Source organism: Oncorhynchus keta, chromosome 23 (genome assembly GCF_023373465.1).
Source record: "Oncorhynchus keta strain PuntledgeMale-10-30-2019 chromosome 23, Oket_V2, whole genome shotgun sequence".
NCBI lineage: Eukaryota > Metazoa > Chordata > Actinopteri > Salmoniformes > Salmonidae > Oncorhynchus > Oncorhynchus keta.
In genome coordinates this window covers 22623966-22650480 of record NC_068443.1, presented here as the reverse complement: position 1 = coordinate 22650480, position 26515 = coordinate 22623966, and the positions used below count along the sequence as shown (strand labels likewise).

The following is a 26515-nucleotide window of genomic DNA, read 5'->3' as shown; positions in this document are numbered from 1 at the left end:
TCACAAGGCAGGCAATACGCTCGACCTCATCTTTACTAGATGCTGTTCTTCCACTAACCTCATTGCAACTCCCCTCCAAGTCTCCGACCACTACCTTGTATCCTTTTCCCTCTCGCTCTCATCCAACACTTCCCACACTGCCCCTACTCGGATGGTATCGCGCCGTCCCAACCTTCGCTCTCTCTCCCCCGCTACTCTCTCCTCTTCCATCCTATCATCTCTTCCCTCTGCTCAAACCTTCTCCAACCTATCTCCTGATTCTGCCTCCTCAACCCTCCTCTCCTCCCTTTCTGCATCCTTTGACTCTCTATGTCCCCTATCTTCCAGGCCGGCTCGGTCCTCCCCTCCCGCTCCGTGGCTCGACGACTCATTGCGAGCTCACAGAACAGGGCTCCGGGCAGCCGAGCGGAAATGGAGGAAAACTCGCCTCCCTGCGGACCTGGCATCCTTTCGCTCCCTCCTCTCTACATTTTCCTCCTCTGTCTCTGCTGCTTAAGCCACTTTCTACCACTCTAAATTCCAAGCATCTGCCTCTAACCCTAGGAAGCTCTTTGCCACCTTCTCCTCCCTCCTGAATCCCCCCCCCCCTCCTCCCTCTCTGCAGATGACTTCGTCAACCATTTTGAAAAGAAGGTCGACGACATCCGATCCTCGTTTGTTAAGTCAAACGACACCGTTGGTTCTGCTCACACTGCCCTACCCGGTGCTCTGACCTCTTTCTCCCCTCTCTCTCCAGATGAAATCTCGCGTCTTGTGACGGCCGGCCGCCCAACAACCTGCCCGCTCGACCCTATCCCCTCCTCTCTTCTCCAGACCATTTCCGGAGACCTTCTCCCTTACCTCACCTCGCTCATCAACTCATCCCTGACCGCTGGCTACGTCCCTTCCGTCTTCAAGAGAGCGAGAGTTGCACCCCTTCTGAAAAAACCTACACTCGATCCCTCCGATGTCAACAACTACAGACCAGTATCCCTTCTTTCTTTTCTCTCCAAAACTCTTGAACGTGCCGTCCTTGGCCAGCTCTCCCGCTATCTCTCTCAGAATGACCTTCTTGATCCAAATCAGTCAGGTTTCAAGACTAGTCATTCAACTGAGACTGCTCTTCTCTGTATCACGGAGGCGCTCCGCACCGCTAAAGCTAACTCTCTCTCCTCTGCTCTCATCCTTCTAGACCTATCGGCTGCCTTCGATACTGTGAACCATCAGATCCTCCTCTCCACCCTCTCCGAGTTGGGCATCTCCGGCGCGGCCCACGCTTGGATTGCGTCCTATCTGACAGGTCGCTCCTACCAGGTGGCGTGGCGAGAATCTGTCTCCTCACCACGCGCTCTCACCACTGGTGTCCCCCAGGGCTCTGTTCTAGGCCCTCTCCTATTCTCGCTATACACCAAGTCACTTGGCTCTGTCATAACCTCACATGGTCTCTCCTATCATTGCTATGCAGACGACACACAATTAATCTTCTCCTTTCCTCCTTCTGATGACCAGGTGGTGAATCGCATCTCTGCATGTCTGGCAGACATATCAGTGTGGATGACGGATCACCACCTCAAGCTGAACCTCGGCAAGACGGAGCTGCTCTTCCTCCCGGGGAAGGACTGCCCGTTCCATGATCTCGCCATCACGGTTGACAACTCCATTGTGTCCTCCTCCCAGAGCGCTAAGAACCTTGGCGTGATCCTGGACAACACCCTGTCGTTCTCAACTAACATCAAGGCGGTGGCCCGTTCCTGTAGGTTCATGCTCTACAACATCCGCAGAGTACGACCCTGCCTCACACAGGAAGCGGCGCAGGTCCTAATCCAGGCACTTGTCATCTCCCGTCTGGATTACTGCAACTCGCTGTTGGCTGGGCTCCCTGCCTGTGCCATTAAACCCCTACAACTCATCCAGAACGCCGCAGCCCGTCTGGTGTTCAACCTTCCCAAGTTCTCTCACGTCACCCCGCTCCTCCGCTCTCTCCACTGGCTTCCAGTTGAAGCTCGCATCCGCTACAAGACCATGGTGCTTGCCTACGGAGCTGTGAGGGGAACGGCACCTCAGTACCTCCAGGCTCTGATCAGGCCCTACACCCAAACAAGGGCACTGCGTTCATCCACCTCTGGCCTGCTCGCCTCCCTACCACTGAGGAAGTACAGTTCCCGCTCAGCCCAGTCAAAACTGTTCGCTGCTCTGGCTCCCCAATGGTGGAACACACTCCCTCACGACGCCAGGACAGCGGAGTCAATCACCACCTTCCGGAGACACCTGAAACCCCACCTCTTTAAGGAATACCTAGGATAGGATAAAGTAATCCTTCTCACCCCCCTTAAAAGATTTAGATGCACTATTGTAAAGTGGCTGTTCCACTGGATGTCATAAGGTGAATGCACCAATTTGTAAGTCGCTCTGGATAAGAGCGTCTGCTAAATGACTTAAATGTAATGTAAAAATTTGGAAAGTCACACACCTGCCTATATAAGGTCCCACAGTTGACAGTGCATGTCAGAGTAAAAATCAAGCCATGAGGTCAAAGGAATTGTGTCGAGGCACAGATCTGGGGAAGGGTACCAAAAAATGTCTGCAGCATTGAAGGTCCCCAAGAACACAGTGGCCTCCATCATTCTTAAATGGAAGAAGTTCGGAACCACTAAGACTCTTCCTAGAGCTGGCCGCCCTGCCAAACTGAGAAACCGGGGGAGAAGGGTCTTGGTCAGGGAGATAACGACAGACTCAACTGCCTTGGTTTCTCAAATGACTGCTTCGCCTGGTTCACCAACTACTTCTCAGATAGAGTTCAGTGTGTCAAATCGGAGGGCCTGTTTTCCGAACCTCTGGCAGTCTCTGTGGGGGTACCAGAGGGTTCAATTCTCAGGCCGACTCTTTTCTCTGTATATATCAACGATGTCGCTCTTGCTACGGGTGATTCCTTGATCCACCTCTACGCAGATGACACGTTTCTGTATACATTTTGCCCTTCTTTGGACACTGTGTTAACAAACCTCCAAACAAGCTGCAATGCCATACAACACTCCTTCCATGGCCTCCAACTGCTCTTAAAAGCTAGTCAAATTAAATGCATGCTCTTCAACCGATCGCTGCCCGCACCCGCCCGCAAGACTAGCATCACTACTCTGGACGGTTCTAACTTAGAATATGTGGACAAATACCTAGGTGTCTGAATAGACTGTAAACTATCCTTCAAGAATCAAATTAAACATCTCCAATCCAAAATTAAATCTAGAATCAGCTTCCTATTTTGCAACAAAGCCTCCTTCACTCACGCTGCCAAACATACCCTCGTAAAACTGACTATCCTACCGATCCTCGAATTCGGCAATGTCATTTACAAAATAGCCTCCAACACTCTACTTAGCAAACTCGATGCAGTCATTCACAGTGCCATCCGTTTTTCCACCAAAGCCCCATATACTACCCACCACTGCGACCTGTATGCTCTCGTCGGCTGGCCCTCGCTACATATTCGTTGCCAGACCCACTGGCTCCAGGTCATCTATAAGTCTCTGCTAGGTAAAGCTCCGTCTTATCTCAGCTCACTGGTCACCATAACAACACCCACCCGTAGCACGTGCTCCAGCAGGTATATTTCACTGGTCATCCCCAAAGACAACACCTCCTTTGGCCGCCTTTCCTTACAGTTCTCTGCTGCCAATGACTGGAACGAATTGCAAAAATCGCTGAAGTTGGAGACTTATATCTCCCTCACTAACTTCAAGCATAAGCTATCTGTGCAGCTTACCGATTGCTTCAGCTGTACACAGCCCATCTGTAAATAGCTCATCCAACTACCTACCTCATCCCCATATTGTTTAATTTACTTTTTAGCTCTTTGGCACACTAGTCTTTCCAGTATTTCTACTTGCACATCATCTTCTGCACATCTATCACTCTAGTGTTAATTTGCTAAATTGTAATTACTTCACTAATATGGCCAATTTATTGCCTTACCTCCTTACACCATTTGCACACACTGTATATAGACTTTTTCTATTGTGTTATTGACTGTACATTTGTTTAACTCTGTGTTGTTGTTTGTGTCACACTGCTTTGCTTTATCTTGGCCAGGTCGCAGTTGTAAATGAGAACTTGTTCTCAACTAGCCTACCTGGTTAAATAACGGTGAAATCTTAAAATAAAAACATATAGAAAAAAGAATGACTAAGAACCCGATGGTAACTTTGACAGAGCTCCAGAGTTACTCTGTGGAGATGGGAGAACCTTCCAGGACAACCATATCTGCACACTCCACCAATCAGGCTTTTGTAGAGTGGCCAGACGGAAGCCACTCCTCAGTAAAAGGAACATGAAAGCCCACTTGGAGTTTGCCAAAAGGCACCTAGACTCTCAGACCATGAGAAACAAGATTCTCTGGTCTGATGAAACCAAGATTGAACTCCTTGGCCTGAATGCCAAGCCTCACGTCTGGAGAAAACCTGGCACCATCCCTATGGTGAAGCATGAGACTGGGATTGAGGGAAGGATGAACGGAGCAAAGTACAGAGAGATCCTTGATGAAAACCTACTTCAGAGCGCTCAGGGCCTCAGACTGGGGCAAAGATTCACCTTCGAAAAGGACAGCAACCATGAGCACAAAGCCAAGACAATGCAGGAGTGGCCACGGTACAAATCTGTGAATATCTTTTAGTGGCCCAGACAGAGCCTGAACACGATCAAACATCTCTGGGGAGACCTGTAAATAGCTGTGCAGCGACACTCCCCATCCAACCTGACAGATCTTGAGAGGATCTGCAGAGAAGAATGGGGAAAAGTCCCCAAATACAAGTGTGCCAAGTTTGTAGCGTCATACCCAAGACGACTCGAGGCTGTAATCGCTGCCAAAGGTTCTTCAACAAAGTGCTGAGTAAAGGGTCTGAACACTTACGTAAATGTGATATTTCAGTTTTCTATTTTTTATAAATTTCCGAAAATGTATAAAAACCTGTATTTGTTTTGTCATAATGGGGTACTGTGTGTAGATTGATGAGGGAAAACAATTATTTAATTGTTTTTAGAATAAGGCTGTAACGTAACAAAATGTGGAAAAAGTCAAGGGGTCTGAATACTTTCCAAATGCAATGTACACCATCTGACAATATATAGAATGTGAGTCCTAACTCAAGACATGGGGGTCTACTAACTATAAGAAACTCAAGAAACTCAACACAAGGACAAGGCTATGGGAACCAACTACTGCCCACATAGCAGCACATCCATTACTAAAGCACTAATAGAAATTCTCACCTAACAGATAAATCAATGGACTGTACAGTATAGGGAAGGCATTCAAAATAGCATGGTGTAGTAGGTCTGCAGGACTTACTGAGGACTTACTGAGGATGTAGAGGGAGAGGGCGATGCCTGCCAAGCAGAAGCCCTCGAAGAAGCGCAGGGTGCTGAACATGGGAACGTTGACCGAGAAGGCCACGGTCAGACCGAACACCAGCATGAACAGGACCGAGATTATTAGGACCGGGTGGCGACCAAACCTGAGGATGGAGGGAGAGAAGGAGGGAGGGGGAGAGAGAGAGAGAGAGAGGATGAAGCACAAATACAGTAGGAAAGATCCTTAATTACTTGTCCATATTTAAACAATACAAGCTGAAGCATTAACAAGAAACACACTGAAAACTCCTGAATGAAATGTCTATGAAAATATATTATGTAATACATTTATTATGAAGCAAAGATATCATGTAACAACTTATTATGTAATAGTGAATAATTGTGCTCACCAGTCTGCCAGGACCCCAAAGACCAGGTATCCAAATATGGATCCCACCAGCAGAGAGAACTTAGCGATGTGGACCTTCCACGCCGAGTCACACACCAGACTCCACTGTAGAAGACGAAGAAGAACAGAGGAAGGTTACTGGATTGTCTAATGAACACAAATGTCAAACAGAAACGTGTCTTCTGCTTTATCCCAAATCCTCTGAAAGACTCTCACACAAAGTAACAAACACACAGAGGGCAGCGGAACTATGGCATACGGAGAAAAAACCAATTCACATCAGCCATTTTGTATTCAGACTAACCTCAGCCAGAGTGTTACTCAATATATCTAATAACGACATGAAGCATATACATTATTTGTCAGATTGTATGGGAACATTAACTAAGAGCTACAAGAGCATTCTAGCTAACTTCCTATTGGATTTGAACCAGGCAGCACACCCCTGATCTCAATCCAGTCTCCCTAACCGACATCACACTTTGCTAACAACGCCTTAAAACCTTTTGTGACTAGGGGGCTGTATTATCATTTTTGGAAAAAAATAACGTTCCCGTAGTAAACGCCTGGTTCACCAATTACTTCTCAGATAGAGTTCAGTGTGTCAAATCGGAGGGCCTGTTGTCCGGACCTCCGGCAGTCTCTATGGGGGTGCCACAGGGTTCAATTCTCGGGCCGACTCTTTTCTCTGTATACATCAATGATGTTGCTCTTGCTGCTGGTGATTCTCTGATCCACCTCTACGCAGACGACACCATTCTGTATACTTCTGGCTCTTCTTTGGACACTGTGTTAATAACCTTTTGTGACTAGGGGGCAGTATTTTCATTTTTGGAAAAATAACGTTCCTGTAGTAAACGGGATATTTTGTCAGGACAAGATGCTAGAATATGCATATAATTGACAGCTTAGGATAGAAGACACTCTAAAGTTTCCAAAACTGTAAAATATTGTCTGTGAGTATAACAGAACTGATATTGCAGGCGAAAGCCTGAGAAAAATCCAATCCGGAAGTGCCTCATGTTTTGAAAGCGCTGCGTTCCAATGCGTCCCTATTGAGCAGTGAATGGGCTATCAACCAGATTACTTTTTCTCCGTATTCCCCAAGGTGTCTACAGCATTGTGACGTAGTAAGTGAAGAACAAACGGAGCTATTTCGCCTACAAAAATAATATTTTGGAAAAAAGGAACATTGGCTATCTAACTGGGAGTCTCGTGAGTGAAAACATCCGAAGCTCATCAAAGGTAAACGATTTAATTTGATTGATTTTCTGATTTCCGTGACCAAGTTACCTGCTGCTAGCTGGACAAAATGCTATGCTAGGCTATCGATAAACTTACACAAATGCCTGTCTAGCTTTGGCTGTAACGCATATTTTGAAAATCTGAGATGACAGGGTGATTAACAAAAGGCTAAGCTGTGTCTCAATATAGTTCCCTTGTGATTTTCATGAATAGGAATATTTTCTAGGAATATTTATGTCCGTTGCGTTATGCTAATTAGTGTCGGTCGATGATTACGCTCCCTCATGCCGGATGGGGAGTCACTCGAGGTTATTAAAACATAAAGAGAGACTAACCATTGATTTAAAGCCTCCATTAAAAGTGTTCAACCATGTAAATGTACTGTAGCCTATTATGTTGAGTTTCCCCTTCCGATGTCTAGATTGCCCTCTGTGTGTTGTCTATAATGATGTAAACTCCCACTTCAACCCCTATGCCTGTGTGCTCTTCCTCTGGCTGTGTGGTGTAGTCCTCTGCCCCATCAGTAGTAGGCTTCCAAGAACGTAAAGTATGCTGTGCCACTACAGCTGATGTGCATTAGAAATACATTCATGCTCATCTTTTTGTATTATTTGTGGATGAATACAATTGTAGGTGCATACATGTGTGAACAGAATGACCCCACATTGGAGAAATCAATCAATCATTGATAAATAAAGCACAGTGCAAAAAATAGCTAGACCCCATTCATCCCCTGCTAACTCTGCCACCGCTGCTGGGAAAAAACCTTAGGGGGAACTGAAGTAGAATACAGTATGTGGAGTATGTCTAATAAATACATTTTTTACTGATTCAAGTCTACATGTAAAGTATGTGTACAATACAGAATAAACCCACTTTAGTCAATGATGATAATGTCACCCCAAATCTGTTTGACTTATCCACTCCACTATCACCCCACACTTTCAGCCCAATGCAGCTGTGAGTAAACAGTACTGAGAGGCAGGCTGTTGGGGTTACTGGGTTCCTGGTACTCTGGTCTGGAATGGAGCCTCCTCTGTGCTCCCAGCTGTCTGAGGGATATATAAGAGTCAAGGAGAGAGTGTGTAAGGGTGGGGCGTGATGGTGACAGGTGTGTGACACATGGGGTGTCTGTCTATCGATGTGACACCCAGAGTAGAGCTCTGGTTAGCCAACAGAGACAGAAAAGCACACACAAGATTTGGTTCCAAATTCTGAGATTAGCCAATACATACCCAAAGACACAGCTTTGGAAAGTACCAAACAGCACATCCATTACTTTGCATCGCTTTTTGATTTCTGGTAAACGTGAATGCAATGGCTCGGAACTGGTCGATTGTTTGGTCGTTAGGCTGTTGGTTGACCGAGATTGTCTTAGTCGAGCAGTAATAAATATATTTGTGACCATCTCAGTGAACTAATCTAGGCCTAGACTAAAAGCCAATTTATGCTTGAGCCTGCACAGCCATGCAGAGGCCAAATCGAGCTCTGTACCGTATTGACATGCGCCTCCCAAATTTTGTAACAACGTGGAGGGCTCTGTATAGCACCACATTGACATGATTGGTTGACGGTAGAAAATACAAACACACTTCCTTGACAACAGCTCTCCACTGTTCTGCAAAGCGCAAGAAGTATGAATGCCCTGACTTCTGCTGAGATCGTATCACCTGGCCAAGGCAGAAGTCGGATTGACAATGTGCCTAGATGCACAATGCACTTCTCTCTCCAGAATGCACTCTCTCCCGCTAATTGTTTCAGAACTTCATTGGTGTGAATTGTTTGCATTTGATTGTCATTGTCTGTCAATTCCACAATACATATATCACCAGTAGTAGATTTACTGTTATTTCCTAGCATTTCTAATCTACAATGTTTGTTACTTTGGTTACAGTAATTTATAATAATGCATTCAATATTATTATTCCAGTCTTCCTGTTTTCATTGTCAGAGTGGACACATTGTTTGAGGAGTGCACAACCTATTCTACACTTGTGAAAAACATTTTTTTGTTTTGTCAATTTAGTCATTGTGTTTTGTTTGGAGCGATTCTGTCAATGTTGAGTAAGGTTGCGCATGAATAGAAGTAGGGGGATTTGATAGTATTTCTGATTGGCTTTATGCATCACCAACTATGACCTGTGGATCTTACAATAGTTCCTCAATGTATTTGAAAAATATTTCTAGCTTTCTCCCTTTCGATAACCACTCAGCGTGAAAGGGAAAAATGTCATGCTCTAATCCAGTGGAAACGTCATAAAATAGGCCTACCTGATTACTTCTTATCTGTGCTTGGCTTGGACTGGAATAGGTTCTGGTACTCATTTTGGGTGCTGGTACTGTTCATATTTAGGTGCAGGAGCTCTACAATACATTTGAGCTAATATTCTATGAGAGGAACAGGAGCTCAAGCAGTAGAACATTTGAGGTGCCGGTACTCAGCTCTGGTGAGCTCCTATCAGGATATAACAGGATATTTTCTACTGGTTATCTAGATCTCTGGTGCCCTTGAAGCATCAAACCGTAAGCTTAAAGCATCAGACAAGCTCAATGCATATAGTTTATTTTATTAAAACACATAGGATAGGGACAAGTTTCCTGAATTTCTGCCTGACTGATGTGCCCAAAGTAAAGCCTGTTACTCAGGCCCAGAAGCCATGATATGCATATAATTGGTCGCATTGGATATACTTTTTTTTAAGTTTCTAAAACTGTTAAAGCAATTTTCAGAGACTATAACAGAATTGATATGGTAGTCAAAAATCAAAAGAAAAAAAAAACAGAATTGTATTTTGTTTTAGGTCGAAGGCTGTTATAATGGAAAGCTATCGGTCCTATGTAATTCCGTCTCCCAGATTGCAATTCCTATGGCTTCCACTAGATATCAACAGTCTTTATTCAAGGTTTTAGGCTTGTTTTTTTTTTAAATAGCAAGAATTTGACGTTTTGGTGAAGAGAACACCGGAACTATATCAGTCTCTCGGTGCGAGAGGGAGCGTGCTTACTAATTTAGCTTTTATATTGAACATACTACTTTCTGTATGAAATATTATAGTTTATTTACATTTTAGGGTACGTGAAGATGAAATAGAAACGTTGTTTGACTTGTTTGGACGACAGATTATCTCACTGTATCACAATTCCAGTGGGTCAGAAGTTTACATACACTAAGTTGACTGTGCTTTTAGACAGCGTGGAAAATTCCAGAAAATTATGTCATGGCTTTAGAAGCTTCTGATAGGCTAATTGACATCATTTGAGTCAATTGGAGGTGTACCTGTGGATGTATTTCAAGGCCTACCTTCAAACTTAGTGCCTCTTTGCTTGACATCATGACAAAATCAAAATAAATCAGCCTAAACCTCAGAAAAGAAAATGTAGACCTCCACAAGTCGGGTTCATCCTTGGGAGCAATTTCCAAATGCCTGAAGGTACCACGTTCATCTGTACTAACAATAGTATGCAAGTATAAACACCATGGGACCACTCAGCCGTCATACTGCTCAGGAAGGAGACGCATTCTGTCTCCTAGAGATGAACGTACTTTGGTGTGAGAAGTGCAAATCAATCCCAGAACAACAGCAAAGGACCTTGTGAAGATGATAGAGGAAACAAGTACAAAAGTATCTATATCCACAGTAAAACAGTTATATATCGACATAACCTGAAAGGCCACTCAGTAAGGAAGAAGCCACTGCTCCAAAACCGCCATAAAAAAAGCCAGACTACGGTTTGCAACTGCACATGGGGACAAAGATAATACTTTTTGGAGAAATGACCTCCGGTCTGATTTAACAAAACTAGAACTGTTTGGCCATAATGACCATTGTTATGTTTGGAGGAAAAGGGGAAAGGCTTGCAAGCTGAAGAACACCATCCCAACCGTGAAGCACGGGGATAGCAGCATCATGTTGTGGGGGTGCTTTGCTGCAGGAGGGACTGGTGCACTTCACAAAATAGATGGCATCATGAGGTAGGAAAATGATTTTGTATTATTGAAGCAACATCTCAAGACATCAGTCAGGAAGTTAAAGCTTGGTCACAAATGGGTCTTCCAAATGGAGAATCACCCCAAGCATACTTCCAAAGTTGTGGCAAAATGGCTTAAGGACAACAAAGTCAAGGTATTGGAGTGGCCATCACAAAGCCCTGACCTCAATCCTATAGCAAGGAGGCCTACTAACCTGACTCAGTTACACCAGCTCTGTCAGGAGAAATGGGCCAGCATTCACCCAACTTATTGTGGGAAGCATGTGGAAGGCTACCCAAAACGTTTGATCCAATTTAAGAAATGTAAAGACAATGTAACCAAATACTCATTGAGTGTATGTAAACTTTTGACCCACTGGGAATATGATGAAATAAATAAAAGCTGAAATAAATCATTCTCTCTACTATTGTTCTGACATTTCACATTCTTAAAATAAAGTGGTTATCCTAACTGACCCAAGACAAGGAATTTTTACTAGGATGTCAGGAATTGTGAAAAACTGAGTTTAAATGTATTTGGCTAAGGTGTATGTAAACTTCTGACTTCAACTGTATATGGAAAAATAGACTTTTAACAAATTTGACCCCTCAATTGGGTGAAAGAACAGACGACTTTCGGGTTAGCAAGATTTATTTTAGTCGGGAACAGCCATAGAATAAATAAAACAATATTCTTCATTTGGGGACAGGTGGACTGAGTTTGCACTCTGTATTTCATTCTCATTTGAAACTGAAGTTCCCCACTCACAATATGTCTTTAGGCTATCAGAGTTTATGACCTCTTATAACCTCTGGCTTAGCGATCTGTCCTGTTCAGGGTAAAAAGCTCCAGCTCCACGATTATTCACTGTCACGAGGCAGTGATCACATGACACACACATGCATACTTTTGGTATCGATGTCACTAGGGGACAAGACCAAGATGGGAGGCAAACAAGTTCCCCAATGTTGCGAAATACCACATAAACCATGAGGTAGTGTGTCAAAGTCAAGGACGTCTGCTCTGTCTTTGGCCGTGTCAAACTTGCGTGTTGAAAGTGTGATGTGTGTCAGAGCTGGGACTATGTATAAGACCACGGGATATGGAAAACTCACGACCGTGCAGAGTGGGGGTTCAACCAGACCACGCGGCCAGGGTGACTGACTAAGCGTGACAGATGAACGCGGTTCAAAGCAGCTGGTGACCGCACAGTTGAAAGGAACCAAAGAGAGAGCTGACTGTGCAAGATGCCCGACCACATCTTAGTTATAGGAACATAATGTTTTAATGTTAACCAAGGTAAAAATCCTAACCACGACTGAGGTCAAGGGACAAAATATGTTAGTAAACCTATAGCTGAACTTCACTACAGAAGTTCTACTGAACATTCTGTCCCTTATGCTTCCTTTAGTGCCCTCACTCACTCACTCACTCACTCACTCACTCACTCACTCACTCACTCACTCACTCACTCACTCACTCACTATTGTAGTGTTCATTAGGGATAGCTGAATTGAAGGCTCTGAATTGAAGGCTCTATGTTAGACAGTCGGCAATGCCTGATTAATCCTTTAGTTTGACAGGTAGGCGGGAGTACAAAAGGCCTATTGGTGCTCCGGGTATGTGTGTGACAGCAAGGGAGGGCATCAGGTCCTGAACACTGACCCAAGTGACAGTACTACCCCAGGGAGGGGACAGAGGAGGGGGGCTCAGGGGGGGCAGGAGCCCCCCTGCAGGCACCCTGCTGCGGTGTCTACCGTGTCATTTAACACCAACGGCCACAGCTGCATGTACAGTACATATCTAACTAGAGATACTGTCTTATACTCAGCTGGCTCCTCCCCGGATATTGTGTTAAATGCTCTACAACAAAGCTTTCTTAGTGTCCATATAGCTTTATCTATCATTATCCTTGGTCTGAGTACCTCCAAAACAAAGGTCATGTGGTTTGGTAAGAAGAATGCCCCTCTTCCCACAGGTGTTATTACTACCTCTGAGGGTTTAGAGCTTGAAGTTGTCACATCATACAAATACTTGGGATTATGGCTAGACGGCTGTCCTTCTCTCAGCACATATCAAAGCTGCAGGCTAAAGTTAAACCTCGACTTGGTTTCCTCTATTGTAATCGCTCCTCTTTCACCCCAGCTAACCCTGATTCAGATGACCATCCTACCCATGCTAGATTACGGAGACATAATTTATAGATCGGTAGGTAAGGGTGCTCTCGAGCGGCTACATGTTCTTTACCATTCGGCCATCAGATTTGCCAACAATGCTCCTTATAGGACACATCACTGCACTCTATACTCCTCTGTAAACTGGTCATCTCTGTATACCCATCGCAAGACCCACTGGTTGATGCTTATTTATAAAACCCTTAGGCCTCACTCCCCCCTATCTGAGATACCTACTGCATCCCTCATTCTCCACATACAACACCTGTTCTGGCAGTCACATTCTGTTAATGGTCCCCAAAGCAAAGCACTGGGTCGCTCGTCTTTTCAGTTCACTGCAGCTAGCGACTAGAACGAGCTGCAACAAACACTCAAACTGGACAGTTTTATCTCAATCTCTTCATTCAAAGACTCAATCATGGACACTCTTACTGACAGTTGTGGCTGCTTTGAGTGATGTATTGTTGTATCTACCTTCTTGACCTTTGTGCTGTTGTCTGTGCCCAATAATGTTTGTACCATGTTGTGTTGCTACCATGTTGTTGTCATGTTGTGTTGCTACCATACTGTGTTGTCATGTGTTGCTGCCTTGTTATGTTGTTGTCTTTAGGTCTCTCTTTAAGTAGTGTTGTGTCTCTCTTGTTGTGATGTGTGTTTTGTCCAAGATTTGCATGGTATTACTTTTTTTCTTTTTTTAATCCCAGGCCCCGTCCCCGCAGGAGGGCTTTTGCCTTTTGGTATCCGTCTTTGTAAAAAATAATTTGTTCTTAACTGATACGTCTCGTTAAATAAAGGTTCAATAAAATTAAATACATTTAAAAAAGGAGGGAGGGAGGGAGGGAGGGAGGGAGGGGGAGGGAGGGAGGGAGGGAGGGAGGGAGGGAGGGAGGGAGGGAGGGAGGGAGGGAGGGAGGGAGGGAGGGAGGGGAGAATGAGTAGAAAGAGGGAGAAGGTGGGTGAGATAGAGAAGGAAACAAAACGCTTGACAGTGAATGGAGAGAGATGAAGAAGGAGAAAGGGAATAGGGAAATATAGTGAGTAAATAGAGAGACAGAGACACATTAAATGCTTGGCAGGGAGTGTGAGGGGAGGGAGACAGGGAGAGTGGAGTGAGACTGCTGCATAGTTACTGCCTAGCAACAGACTATCACCTTGGTTATGAGTCTTTTTCTAATTTACAGTATAAGTTTAGAAGAATTCTCTCATCTCTGGGATCAGGGAATAGAGGAGAGTAGGAGGTGAGAGAGAGAAGCACACATCCAGCAGGAGAAGGACACATCCTTAATTACTTGTCCATATGTAAACAATACAAGCTAAAGCCTTTGAAGTCTGCCCCTTATATATATAGAGAGGGAGAGGGAGAGGGAGAGGAGAGAGAGAGAGAGAGAGAGAGAGAGAGAGAGAGAGAGAGAGAGAGAGAGAGAGAGAGAGAGAGAGAGAGAGAGAGTCAGGGAAAGCGATGATCCCTTATTGATGTAACTTCTTAAATCCACTTCAAAAAGTGTAGATGAAGGGGAGGAGAATGCTCTTGAGACAACTGAGGCTGTCATTGTAAATAAGAATTTGTTTTTAACTGACTTGCCTAGTTAAATTAATTTGTAAAAATAATAATAAAAAGACATACAATTTACATGTTGAGCAGACAATGGAGACATCTATTCAAAAACCACCTCAGGTCAAAAACCTAATGTGGCCTATTGAAGTCGATCTCTACTGTTAACATTTTATGGAGATAATGGCATCTTTTCTTTTAGGGGCACAATTAACAGTCTGAGGAAACATAGCATTATTCCTCAAATGATCATGCAGTGACATGGCAAGGACAACAGTCAAACACAATGCCACAATCTCCCTATAAAGAGAGGTATGTGTGTGTGTGTGTGTGTGTGTGTGTGTGTGTGTGTGTGTGTGTGTGTGTGTGTGTGTGTGTGTGTGTGTGTGTGTGTGTGTGTGTGTGTGTGTGTGTGTCCGAGACGGCACACCATCAGTGACAGTTGGTTCCGGTGCCTGTCAGCCCAGTTTCTGTGTGAGAGAGATACAGACTAGCTGATCAGATACATCTGCAGTGTTGTTTTTGAGGTCTGCAGGGAGCCTGGCAATACCCAACACTTTGTTACTGTATCCTGAAAGTGTCCACACAGACAGACTTGAAAACAACAAGAATAAAAAATATATTCTTCAGTTTGGGTGTGTGTACACTAAGATAGTAGCTTAGATTGAGAGTGAGTAACCTTATTTTGTGTGGAAAGAGGAAGATAGACGAAACAAATAGTATTAGGTGGATAGTAGGTAAAACGAGAGGTGGTTTCTGCATGATTCTCATCGCTTTCTAACTCACACACACACACACACACACACACACACACACACACACACACACACACACACACACACACACACACACACACACACACGCACACACACACACGCACACACACACACACACACACACACACACATAGTGCTCCAGCATATCCTGTCATGGCAATGTAGATGAACCATATAATTCAATTAATTTGAACAATCTAACGGTTTGTGATTATGCAGAGAGAGGGAAGGAGAGAAAGGGTGTGATTAAAACAACTGTGACCAGGGACACAGGTTGCTCTGGGTCACACGTTCAGTTCCAGGTTTACTGCTGCTCTGCTCAAAAATACCACTACGAGAAACTAACTCCCTTCACCAAATACATACAATGACTGTATGAAGCTTTGTCTTTCAGTCCCACAGGCAGACCTCTCTTTCCTCACAGCTGACGTGTGTGTGTGTGTGTCTACACACAACTGACTTGGGCAGAGGGTTAACCCCTCCTAACAGCTGTGTTTGTCTCATGCTGTCCCACACTGATGCTGGGTCTGTAGATAAGACAGGACAGGACAGCTGGACAAACAGACAGTGAATGTTTAAGGACTAGGCGTTCCTGTATTCACTCTCAGGGCGTTGTGGAGCATTGTCCAGTCCTGCTAGCACTACAGTGGAATTGGGTGCAAACCTTATCTCTCCGTACTTATGACACACAGTTATCTTGTTGTACAGTTAAAGCGTACAGACTTTCGTAAGACAATGTAACATCTGCTGACACAGGGGTGCCAGCTTGAGGAGGAGTATATTCTTACTTTTCAAATCAAATCGCATTGGTCACGTACACATATTTAGCACATGTTATTGCAGGTGTCGCAAAATGCCTTTCTAACGTAAAGAGGAATTACATTGTTATATGCTGTTGATAGCGTAATATTTCTCCACACTCACTGCCTGGCACCAATTGCAGTCCCATCTAGATACAGGACAGGAAATCTCCAGCTATATTTTAAGAATAGCTGATCCTTCTCTAACCACTAGCTCTCCAATGAACTTGGACAATCACACAATCACAACTTTCCTTGAACATACTGGGGATTTCAGTCAGTGTAATCTAGAGTGTGATGGTAGTTTATTGTCTCTACTCCAGGCTGTGTGATGCTGCTGCCATTTGAATGTAATGGAGAGTATATGAGCAGAGAAGGATGAAGCATTAAGCAGGGAGAGTGGGGTACTCCACCCATCCGGCCCATCTGTATCTCTCTGTAATGATTCAGGCTCGTTTTATTCTTTTATTCAGCTCTGTCCCCAAGAAGCCCCAGGTATCAATTAGAATCCACATCCACACCAGCCACTCTGGATTCCCCATCAGCCCCCATCCCCTACACCGCTGAGCCCAGCGTTATCAAAGCCTTCTCTGAACATCGCTCTGAGGGGACAGAGCTGCACTGTTACCATGCCATGACTATTCAAGGAGACGCTACCAAAGAAATCCATTGTGTCACTATGCCAGTATTTCAAGGAGATAGAGCCAAAGCTCTGATTGTATTATCACTAAGTTGCATTATGTCTATGATATAACTATTCAAGGAGATATATCCAATGCTTTTAGGGGCCGATTCCGACCTGAGTTAAGCGTGAATGGAACATGATTCCTTTTATATGTACTTCTCTCTGTGTATTCTGACCTTGAACTTAAGCATGAGAATAGCATGCCATAAACGCAATCTCTGACTTAGCATTAGTATAATAGTATTTCAACAATGGTTTCACTTTCACAAGTGCCTCTGAATTAACAAATGATTGTACTTTATATGGATTATTATCGTAACAAATGCACTGATGGATGTCAAATTATATATAGCCTGTCAATATGTTGCATGAATTCACAATGGAAATACAACTAAATCAAAAAAAGTATTATTACACTCGCAATTTCACACATTTTAAACATATATTTCTCCATTCTACGCTTGACAAGCAGTTCCCCTGTTCCAGCACATGGCACTGTGTGCACGCTTGGTCAAGGCTGTGACGTAAACTTACGCTCACTCTCAAGCAAACATTCAAAATGATGAGTCTCATACTTTGCATGGAAATGATCCGCCGCATGGTTTACACAGGTTTGTGACTACGAATGATGGATAAATGAGGCCCCAGGAGTCGAGGGAGGGGGTTTATAGCGAGGTCCTTTAGTGGGATTGAACTCGTCCATTTACCTGAGAATCAATTCCTTCTGGGGACGACCTTGTTGGGTGTGTGTGTGTAATGGAATGATATGCCATTTTGTTCGATATTGTTAATATTGTGGTAACACTTTACCGTCAGCTGCTCTTGTACCTGTGTAGTAAAGCTGTAATTAATACAGTAATAGATGATAACTTAGTAATAGCTTTGTAATTAATTACATAGCGAAGAGGCAAAATGATAGGCTATATAAAATAGTTTTGAGTTTCGCAGGGTTGGGAAGGTTGCTTTCTAAAAGTAATCCATTAGTTACCTGTCCAAAATTGTAATCAGTAGCATCACTTTTGGATTACCCAAACTCAGTAACATAATCTGCCGACTTCCATTTAAGAAGCATTGGAAGAAGACAAAAATGTATATTACCAATTGAACGACATCTAATGCAGGATAAGCCAATGTTAGAGTTTACAAAGCTGCCCATAAATGGATGTTGGATTTCACTACATGGGTTTGTTATGTTGGCTTCTTCTAACCCATTGCTTTCTACTGGGATGGAAGTTAGCCTAGTGGTTAGAGCGTTGGACCAGAACTTCAAGAATAGGACTTGAAAATATAGATTAGCTCAATTGTTTTATCTGACCATAACCCAAAAACTATGGACTTATTAGCTAACGACCACAGAGTGTAGTTTTGTTTTTGATTTTATTGTCTTGGAGGACTGATTGGGCTGTCATGGGCTCGCATGCTTTAATCACAACCCGAAAAGTGCTATTTGCATGTAAAAATCTATTCACATTGGTTCACATCAGGTTCACTTCTTGTAAATAGCAAACTCAAATTTCGAGAGTGTTTTTTTATAGGGCAAGGCAGCTCTAACCAACATCTCCAATCTCGATGAATTGGTTGGACTCCAGGTTAGATGACTCCAACTAGCTTTTGGAGAAGTCATTAGCCTTGGGGTTCACATTTTTTTTTTTTTTTAAATGTACCTTTATTTTACTAGGCAAGTCAGTTAAGAACAAATTCTTATTTACAATGACAGCCTAGGAACAGTGGGTTAACTGCCTGTTCAGGGGCAGAACAACAGATTTGTACCTTGTCAACTCGGGGGTTTGAACTTGCAACCTTCCGGTTACTAGTCCAACGCTCTAACCACTAGGCTACCTGCCGCCCCATACTTTCCCAACCTACACTGTGAATGTTTAAAAATGTATTCAATATAGAAAAATTGAATAATTTCTGTGTAATTAGTTTAAGCACATTATTAGATCAGATCAAATTTGATGACCAATTTATGCAGTAATCCAGGTAATTCCAAAGGGTTCACATACTTTTTCTTGCCACTGTAGTCCTATTGTTTATGTTTTTGTTGGTGACACTTTGATATCTCGATAATTTGCAGCTGTTTAAGGTAATCAAGTGTGCGAGTTTGAGCATGAGTCCGTTACGCCTATGGAATTTCTTTGGAAATCATCACCAATTAGATTGAGTAATAATCTCCACCCGTGGTCTTCTTAAATTAAACTTGTTTTTGACAGTATGGATCACAATACGAAGGAAGGGAAGAACTCTCTCAAACTTTTATTCCACCGGCTGGGATCCGCACTATGCAACTGTTGCAAGACAGCATTTTTCATTGGTTGTCTACTGGTCACAAAACTAATGATTGAAAGGCAGCTTAATCTTCTTCAATTCAACCATTATTGGGTTAAGTACACTTATACATTTGTGAACAGCCATCCACAAGAACCATAATCAATAAGGTGCTAAATGAGAGAGCCGCAGTGTAATTCACATCAATGCGCTACGTAATAAGTGATATTCATATCGCCCCGCCTGTAGGCTACACCAATGTTGTTGTCCTTCCCACCAAGCCTTTATTCAAATTGGATAATCTTTGGATGCTGACAGATGTCACACCATTGGAAGACATAGCTTGGACTGTAGACTACAAAAGCCTATTCCTGCTCTTTTCCCGCAATCCATCAAAAGCATTTGGTGTGCCATCATAGTGGTCTTTGACTTGTGGTCAGACTCAACTTACTGTAAATTTGCGCCTTTTTTCAATGCTGATTTGAATGTCACTGAGAAAACAGAAAGGTGTCAAGGAATGTTTTCGCAAACATCCTTTCTGAATGTAAAAATAATAATAGAAGTAAACTTTTTAGTTAAGTATCTGAAATCTGGTTACAGTATTTTTGCTGGTAACGTAAAGGATTAGAGTTACCATTCTTTTGTAATCCGTTACTTGTAACGTCATCATTTACTCTGCAACCCTGGAGTTGATACCAACTCTACCAATCAAATTTTGATTGTATGAGCTGCCATTGGCGGCGACTAAATGTGCCTTTGAATATCCAAGATGGATGTTATGCATAGAAACATAAATATGAACGCTTACATGCTTTAGTGCAGGGGTGGGCAACTCCAGTCCTCGAGGGCCTGATTGGTGTCACAGTTTTTCCACAGCCCCGGCTAACACACCTGACTCCAATAATCAACTAATCATGATCTTCAGTTCACAATGAATTTTGATTAATCAGCTGTGTTTGCTAGGGATGGAGAAAAGGTGTCATCGATCAGGCCCCCGAGGACTGGAGTTGCCCACCCCTGCTTTCTGTGTGTACCATAAAGCTATGCAGTCGGCCTGCTGTCCTCTGAGCATACAGACATTCTATATTAGCCTCCCTCCAGACAGTACAGTAAAATGAAAGCGTGGCTAACGTGTTCCTTGACTCGTGGTGGACTGGAACACTGTGCATGCAGGGCTGCCGCATTTTTATCTGCTGCTCGTTTAACAGGGGATATTATCTGTGATGAACAGATGTCCGAGGCTGTGGGCAGAGGGAGGGGCGCTTGGCTGCTCCTAGTCGTATCACACTGGCCTAAAGCCTTGGTGTGGTACTTAGAACCCCTTTGTGCAATACTGAGAGAGGCTTCAAAACCAGGCTCTTTATCAAGCTGGTCCTCTTGTGCCTTTGAGCAGACTAGATGACATGTCTGTGGGTAAGCTGGTGTATTTTAAGTAGTGTTTGATAAATGAACATGTATGAAGCTTCAACAAAAAAGCTAACTCTTCCTTGCCGCCCCCATGGAGATGGATGGGTTAGGATACACATAAACATCAAGATTTCCTTGAAGATGAAAAAATATAACTTTAGTCAGGTGTAAACACACACCCCTTTGACTCACCTGAAACACAAATGACAGGGTCACAGGCCTATAGCAGTGGTCATCAACTTTTTCTGAGTCAAGATCGCTTTTGCAAAGAAGAAGCAAGCTGAAATATGTTTTATATTTTTTAAACAAGACTTAATAAAGTCGGAACATTAACCTAATAAAAATGTGGTTTGTGCAGTAGGACTAATAAATCATTACAACATATTGGCTATATGCCTGGCATGCCAATGTTGTTCTTCTCAGACCGTATTGTAATTCAGAACTCAAGCTTTGATAACCAAATAGATCCGTTGGTGTACCACTTGCGAGGCACCGCTGAGCATAAATTGAATTCATTTGTAAATTACTAGATGTTTTATTTTACTGCACTGATGGTACTTGCATCTGATGGTCATGGTGCTTTCAAGACAACTGGGAACTCGGAAAAAACTAGGTCAAATCATGACGCCGGTGATCTTCTGATCGGCAATCCAGAGCTCAAGAAAGATACCCGTTTCCGACATGGAATTCCGAGTTGCAAGACCTTTCAAAACGATCTTTGCCAGTTGGAACCTGTTTTTTTCCGAGTTCCCAGTTGTCTTGAATGCACTGAAGTCGGAGATTTTCGAGTACCCAGTTGTTTTGAACATAGCATTAGTCTCAGCGGAGAGAGGGAGAGAGCAATAGAGGGACCGCCTCTCCCAGTCCCTAATTTCTCCTTCCTTTCCTCCGGAGAGACTGACCAGAGAGGGGACACCGTCATCCATCTGATTGCGAAACTTGAGTCGCACCACATCTGTCTCATGCACAAATTCATCTTATTTCTATGACCAGAGAAAGTGAAACACTCCTTGACATTAAAATAGACACGATGAGCTGCAAATTATAATAAAAACGCAGGGCTATCGATACTTAGCTACTCATTCATTGCAGCGCCAGTGGAAGTAGGGAGAAGCACATTTTATGTTTTGTAATAGTGTTGAATAAAAACATTTTTGATTGTGCTAAATAAAAACGTAGACGTGAACTCACTCATAAAAACAGCAGCTCTTTGCTGTATTCTTTGACAGTCTCTCTCTCTGGTCAAGGTTTCAAAAGTTATTAAATCTCACATAGGTTAGTATCAAACTTTGCTGTGGGGTTGTGGAAACTGTAGGCACGGTGATTGAGCTATCCGATTGGCCAGCTCGGTAGGCACACTGAATTTAGCCACAGATCTTCCAGTCAGCCGGCTAGGTGCAGTTTGTCTTTTCAGACTAATGAAATGGTTCAAAATGGAAACACTTTGCATTCGCTGGGCGTCTGAATCAAGTGCACCTACTGCCAACAGCGCAACACGAAGCGCAAGCCTTTATAGTTATGCCTTGAAGATCATTCCTGGGTGATCGACCGGTTGGTGACCACAGGCCTATTGAGCAGTATTTACAATGTAGTAATATGTGTGACCTTAAAGCCCAGATAAAGTATGTTTTATTTCATCTTTAAAGCACTGTATTCTAATAAATCACTGTGTATTCATTCCATGAAAATAACTCTAAATACTTAAAGCATTCATTTCCCTGAGCCTCCGTTTGCCATTGAAATGCTCAGTCTGATCGTGTAGGCGTGTTAATACAAAGGTAAATATATTTACATACACAGACCTGATTGGCGGACAGGATTGTCTAGACTATATTCCAGAGCCGACCCCTCTTTCCCTTCAAAGTAGGAGGATACATATGCAAATAAAAGATGACCAGTCATTGATATTGGGCCAAAAACTCCCTCCCACCTGAACAGACTGAAATTCCAGGTGTTTATGTCAAAAAGCTTACACTAAAAGAGCATTATAATAAATTTCACAATTTCAGAGATTCAACATAGTGTGCAAATATATATATATTTTATCACTCCACTGCCCCTTCAAAGTTCAGTATTTAACCTTTTTGATAAAAATATAAATCAGGATGTGTAGTTTGTTTTTGTAGAACTTACTACAGATTATAAAGGAATCAATAGGACATAACGTACAAGACCAACAAAAAACCAGGGGGTGTCCACTATGGGGTAGTCGTTTTCTTGCTGTGTGATCCTCCAAGCATCACAGAAATAGCCCCGAAGGACATGACTGACATCCCTGCAATGGATGTACTCTTATACCTCTAGGGGTCCATGAGAAGAATGCCAAATCATTTCTCATTATCTTTCTTACAGAAAAGACACCCTATTGTGAAATAGTTTTGCCTTGCTTCCCAGACCTCTTGCTCTGGCCAAACGCTACGCCACGCCCACGGACGTTAGTTTCTTCTCCGCAATGAGTCTGGATCCGAATACCTCCCAGGCCCTTCACCGACTGCAAACACATCCGGGGCTGTCTGATTGGTCCAGAAACCGATGGGTTGGGCCAGAGCCAGAACACACCACTAAGGTATAAGGACTGGAGACCGCATCCAAGATGTCCGCCCGTTATTTTCAAGGTAATCTACTCACGCCGACTCATGGACGGTCTATATCCGGGTGGCATCGGGTTTATACGGACCAACATCCCATGCGCAGTGGATGTCATCACGTTATCCAAAAACATGGCAGACAGTGGATGTCATCACGTTATCCAAAAACATGGCAGACAGTGGATGTCATCACGTTATCCAAAAACATGGCAGACAGTGGATGTCATCACGTTATCCAAAAACATGGCAGACAGTGGATGAATATAACATTTTAATACTGTCGGCTGTGAGTGATGGGAAAAAATCTCCCTGAGCTACAATTATTTGAATAATTCAATGGATGTTTTGTGCACGAAGGTGATGACTAGAGTGTCTTTTTCAGGATTTTCAAATCGGAGTTCTCTATGTGGCGTCTACGGAAATGGTCAGTTAAACTGCAGTACCGAAGCAAAATTGTAGTAGTCAAAACCGTGGTTCTAGACCGGAACCCTTGGCTCCTTGGAACACGTGGGTAAAGCTGCAGTTAGAAAATGTGTCATTGGCTTTGATACTCTAATTGGTTAGAGATTATCCAATTGCTGATGACTTTATTTTGTACAACACCACCGGTCACTAACAAACGATTTCAATGATGGCAGTCTAGAATAAAGTATGTTGCGTAAGACAGAGCAAAGGAAGAATTTTGTGTGAGTCGTCAGGCTAGAAATAGTAGGCCTCACGGTCCATTTTGAAAGTGTAAATGGGGAAATCATGTCCTTTCACTATTTGGGTTCAGAAAGTATATCTAGGCTTAGTATAGCTATATGGGCTTAGGAGGCCTGTGTGGATCGATAAACACCTGAGGCTGAGAAACTGAACTATAACATCAACAGCACAAGAGCATTGGAAATATTAGTATTCTCTCCAAGTAACTAAAACGAAATGTCTGATACAGAGTCGAAACTGGGCACAGTAGAAGAGTGTATAGGCTACTGTTCAGATAAGATAAGGAAGAAAGACAATCGTTGGATTTATTTTAGAGCAGGTGAGATAATCAACATAGGGAACTCATTATTCTCGCGTGGCGCAAGGTGTGCGAGGGAGAGCACTTACGAACGTGACAGTGGGCTACATGCCCTTTGCTCTAGATCAAAGCTCGATTATCGCTTAGGTCTGGGCCATTATTACCAATGGCACATTCTGCCGTGGTCATAGGGAGGGACATCTCTCCATGATAGGTAGCAACTCGTCAGCTGCTCCTATGAGTGATGGCATAACATCACGGGCTTAGGAACTGTCGGCATCTAGGTGAGCTATAGGCTACAGAACAGTCTCTCCAACCGACATACTCGTCGTTATTGTCCATGAGTATTCATAGCCCCATGAATTGGTTATTGAAGCACTCAGTGGAGCAGCTCGTGTTATTATACAGGGATAGCCAATTGTGGAAAATTACATTCCTGGGCTGCATGCGCTAGCAGGCTATTGGAGGCAGCAATGCATGAACCAGTCACATGCTTTTAGACTCATAAAGGTGTGACGGTTAAGCAGAGGTGCCAGCCTATATCAAAACAATATGCATTTTCTTTGAGAGACTGCAATATTCCCGCAATGAAACAATGTGATAGTGTTAGCCCTCGTCTGCTAACATACTTTACTATGGCTGTGGGTAGTTGTGGGTAACCCGCCACAATATGCTGATATTATAATGCAATTGATCCAATGCACCTCATCTGAATCGAGGAAGACATGTATAGGCCTTAATGACATAAAATAAACAATGTAAAGTCAGCCCTTATTGCTCAATGTCAGGCAACACAACTTACCTTAGTAACCACATTCTGCATTAGTCCCGTATGCAGCTCAAACGTCCACTCCTTGCACATACAATGTTGCAGATGCCTGGCTGTATTATTGTGGGTGCCATTGTAATAAACGTACGCCGCTGTTCGTGGGAAACTATTATTTGGACCATGAAATAAAGAGGAAGGAATTATAGTAAAATTAGTCGTATTTGCAGTTGGAGGAACACATGTATTGTTCGGTTGGGCAAGAAGGAATTCATCAGAGTACTGGCTGAATCCAATAAATAACGCCGGAATCCACGTCAGCACGATTAGCTGTCTCTGATACTTCCCAAATCCCCCAAGAAAAGGCAAGACACAATCGTCGATGCGTGTGAGCAATCCCGGCGACTCTGTTTCGGGGGACACGAAGCCGTTCTCCGGTTGATGGTCCTCTGTCTCGAGCTGCACCACGGCCATCGCGGTTTCGCTCATGGATGCGTCTGTAGCGCAGCCGGGTTGGCAGTGTTACCCGTCGACTCCAAAATGCGTCAATGCCCCCGCTCTAGTGGTGAAAGCCGTGCGCAAGCAACCACTGAAATTGAAATAAGAGTCGCTTCTTTAGGATCTGGACTCCCTGTGCTCCTGTTTAGGTGGACTCTATGGACTATTGCCACTGAACTAAGAGCACTAGGCTACTTGAGTGACAGCAAGCAGCTTTAAATGTAGGCTGGCAAATTTCCAAACTTAGAATAAACAAGCGCGACAACATGGGAAATTGTCAGGGATGTTTTTAATCACCAATATTCCCTTCTGCTAGATAGGCTACACCTCATTAGCATATAATTGTGCCGGAAGAAGTGGTATATCGAGGGATGACGTTAAACACTGCCCCTTTCTCGATGGCGCTACAGGTAACACACCTGTACAAATAGTGAAATACAGTCATCTGATGGTCTGTAAACACATAGCCTATTCCTTCTTCCTGACCACGTCATCCGATATATCGAAAGTTAAATGTAAATTTCACAGCGGTGAAGTGACACGGACAGATTCTGTAACTACAGAATAGGAAGAAAGATAAAAACATTTAACCGTCTGGTAAACTAGAGGCGGAACTTTGAGCAACCCTCCGCCCATGTCTGTAGCTCACTCGCAGCAGTGCTAACCCCGACAGGTTGCATAACACGGTTTTGGCTCTATATAGCGACAAAGATCTCCATTGTAATGTGTGTAGCCTAGGAGACGTTTACTAGGCCCATAGGCCTGACCTTATATTTATGACAATAGGAGGTCTGTCATAGTGGAGGGAAAGGAGAAGAGAGGATGCACTTGAGTTGAGTTGAGATTTTTTAATAAGGGGGTGGGCCCACTGTCACACACAAACACACATGCAATGGGTTATTTAAGCAATAAGGACCAAGGGGGTGTGGTATATGGTCAATATACCATGGCTAAGGGCTGTTCTTCTGCACAACGCAACTCAGAGTGCCTGGACACAGCCCTTAGCAGAGGTATATTTGTCATACATCACAAACCCCTGAGGTGCCTTATTT

The 26515-nt window shown here is 43.5% G+C and overlaps 1 protein-coding gene across 1 annotated transcript in view; it reads right to left on the bottom strand.

Moving 5' to 3' along the window:
- LOC118402012 (solute carrier family 22 member 23-like) overlaps positions 1-26024 on the bottom strand; it is an 81940-nt gene extending 55916 nt beyond the window's left edge. The window contains exons 1-3 of the mRNA XM_035799800.2: positions 25002-26024; positions 5733-5836; positions 5332-5486 (exon numbers count right to left, since the gene is read on the bottom strand). Of these exons, the coding sequence (XP_035655693.1) occupies positions 5332-5486; positions 5733-5836; positions 25002-25454 (712 nt within the window). The 5' untranslated portion in view covers positions 25455-26024. The remainder of the gene's footprint in view (positions 1-5331; positions 5487-5732; positions 5837-25001) is intronic.
- Between the last annotated feature and the right edge of the window lie 491 nt (positions 26025-26515).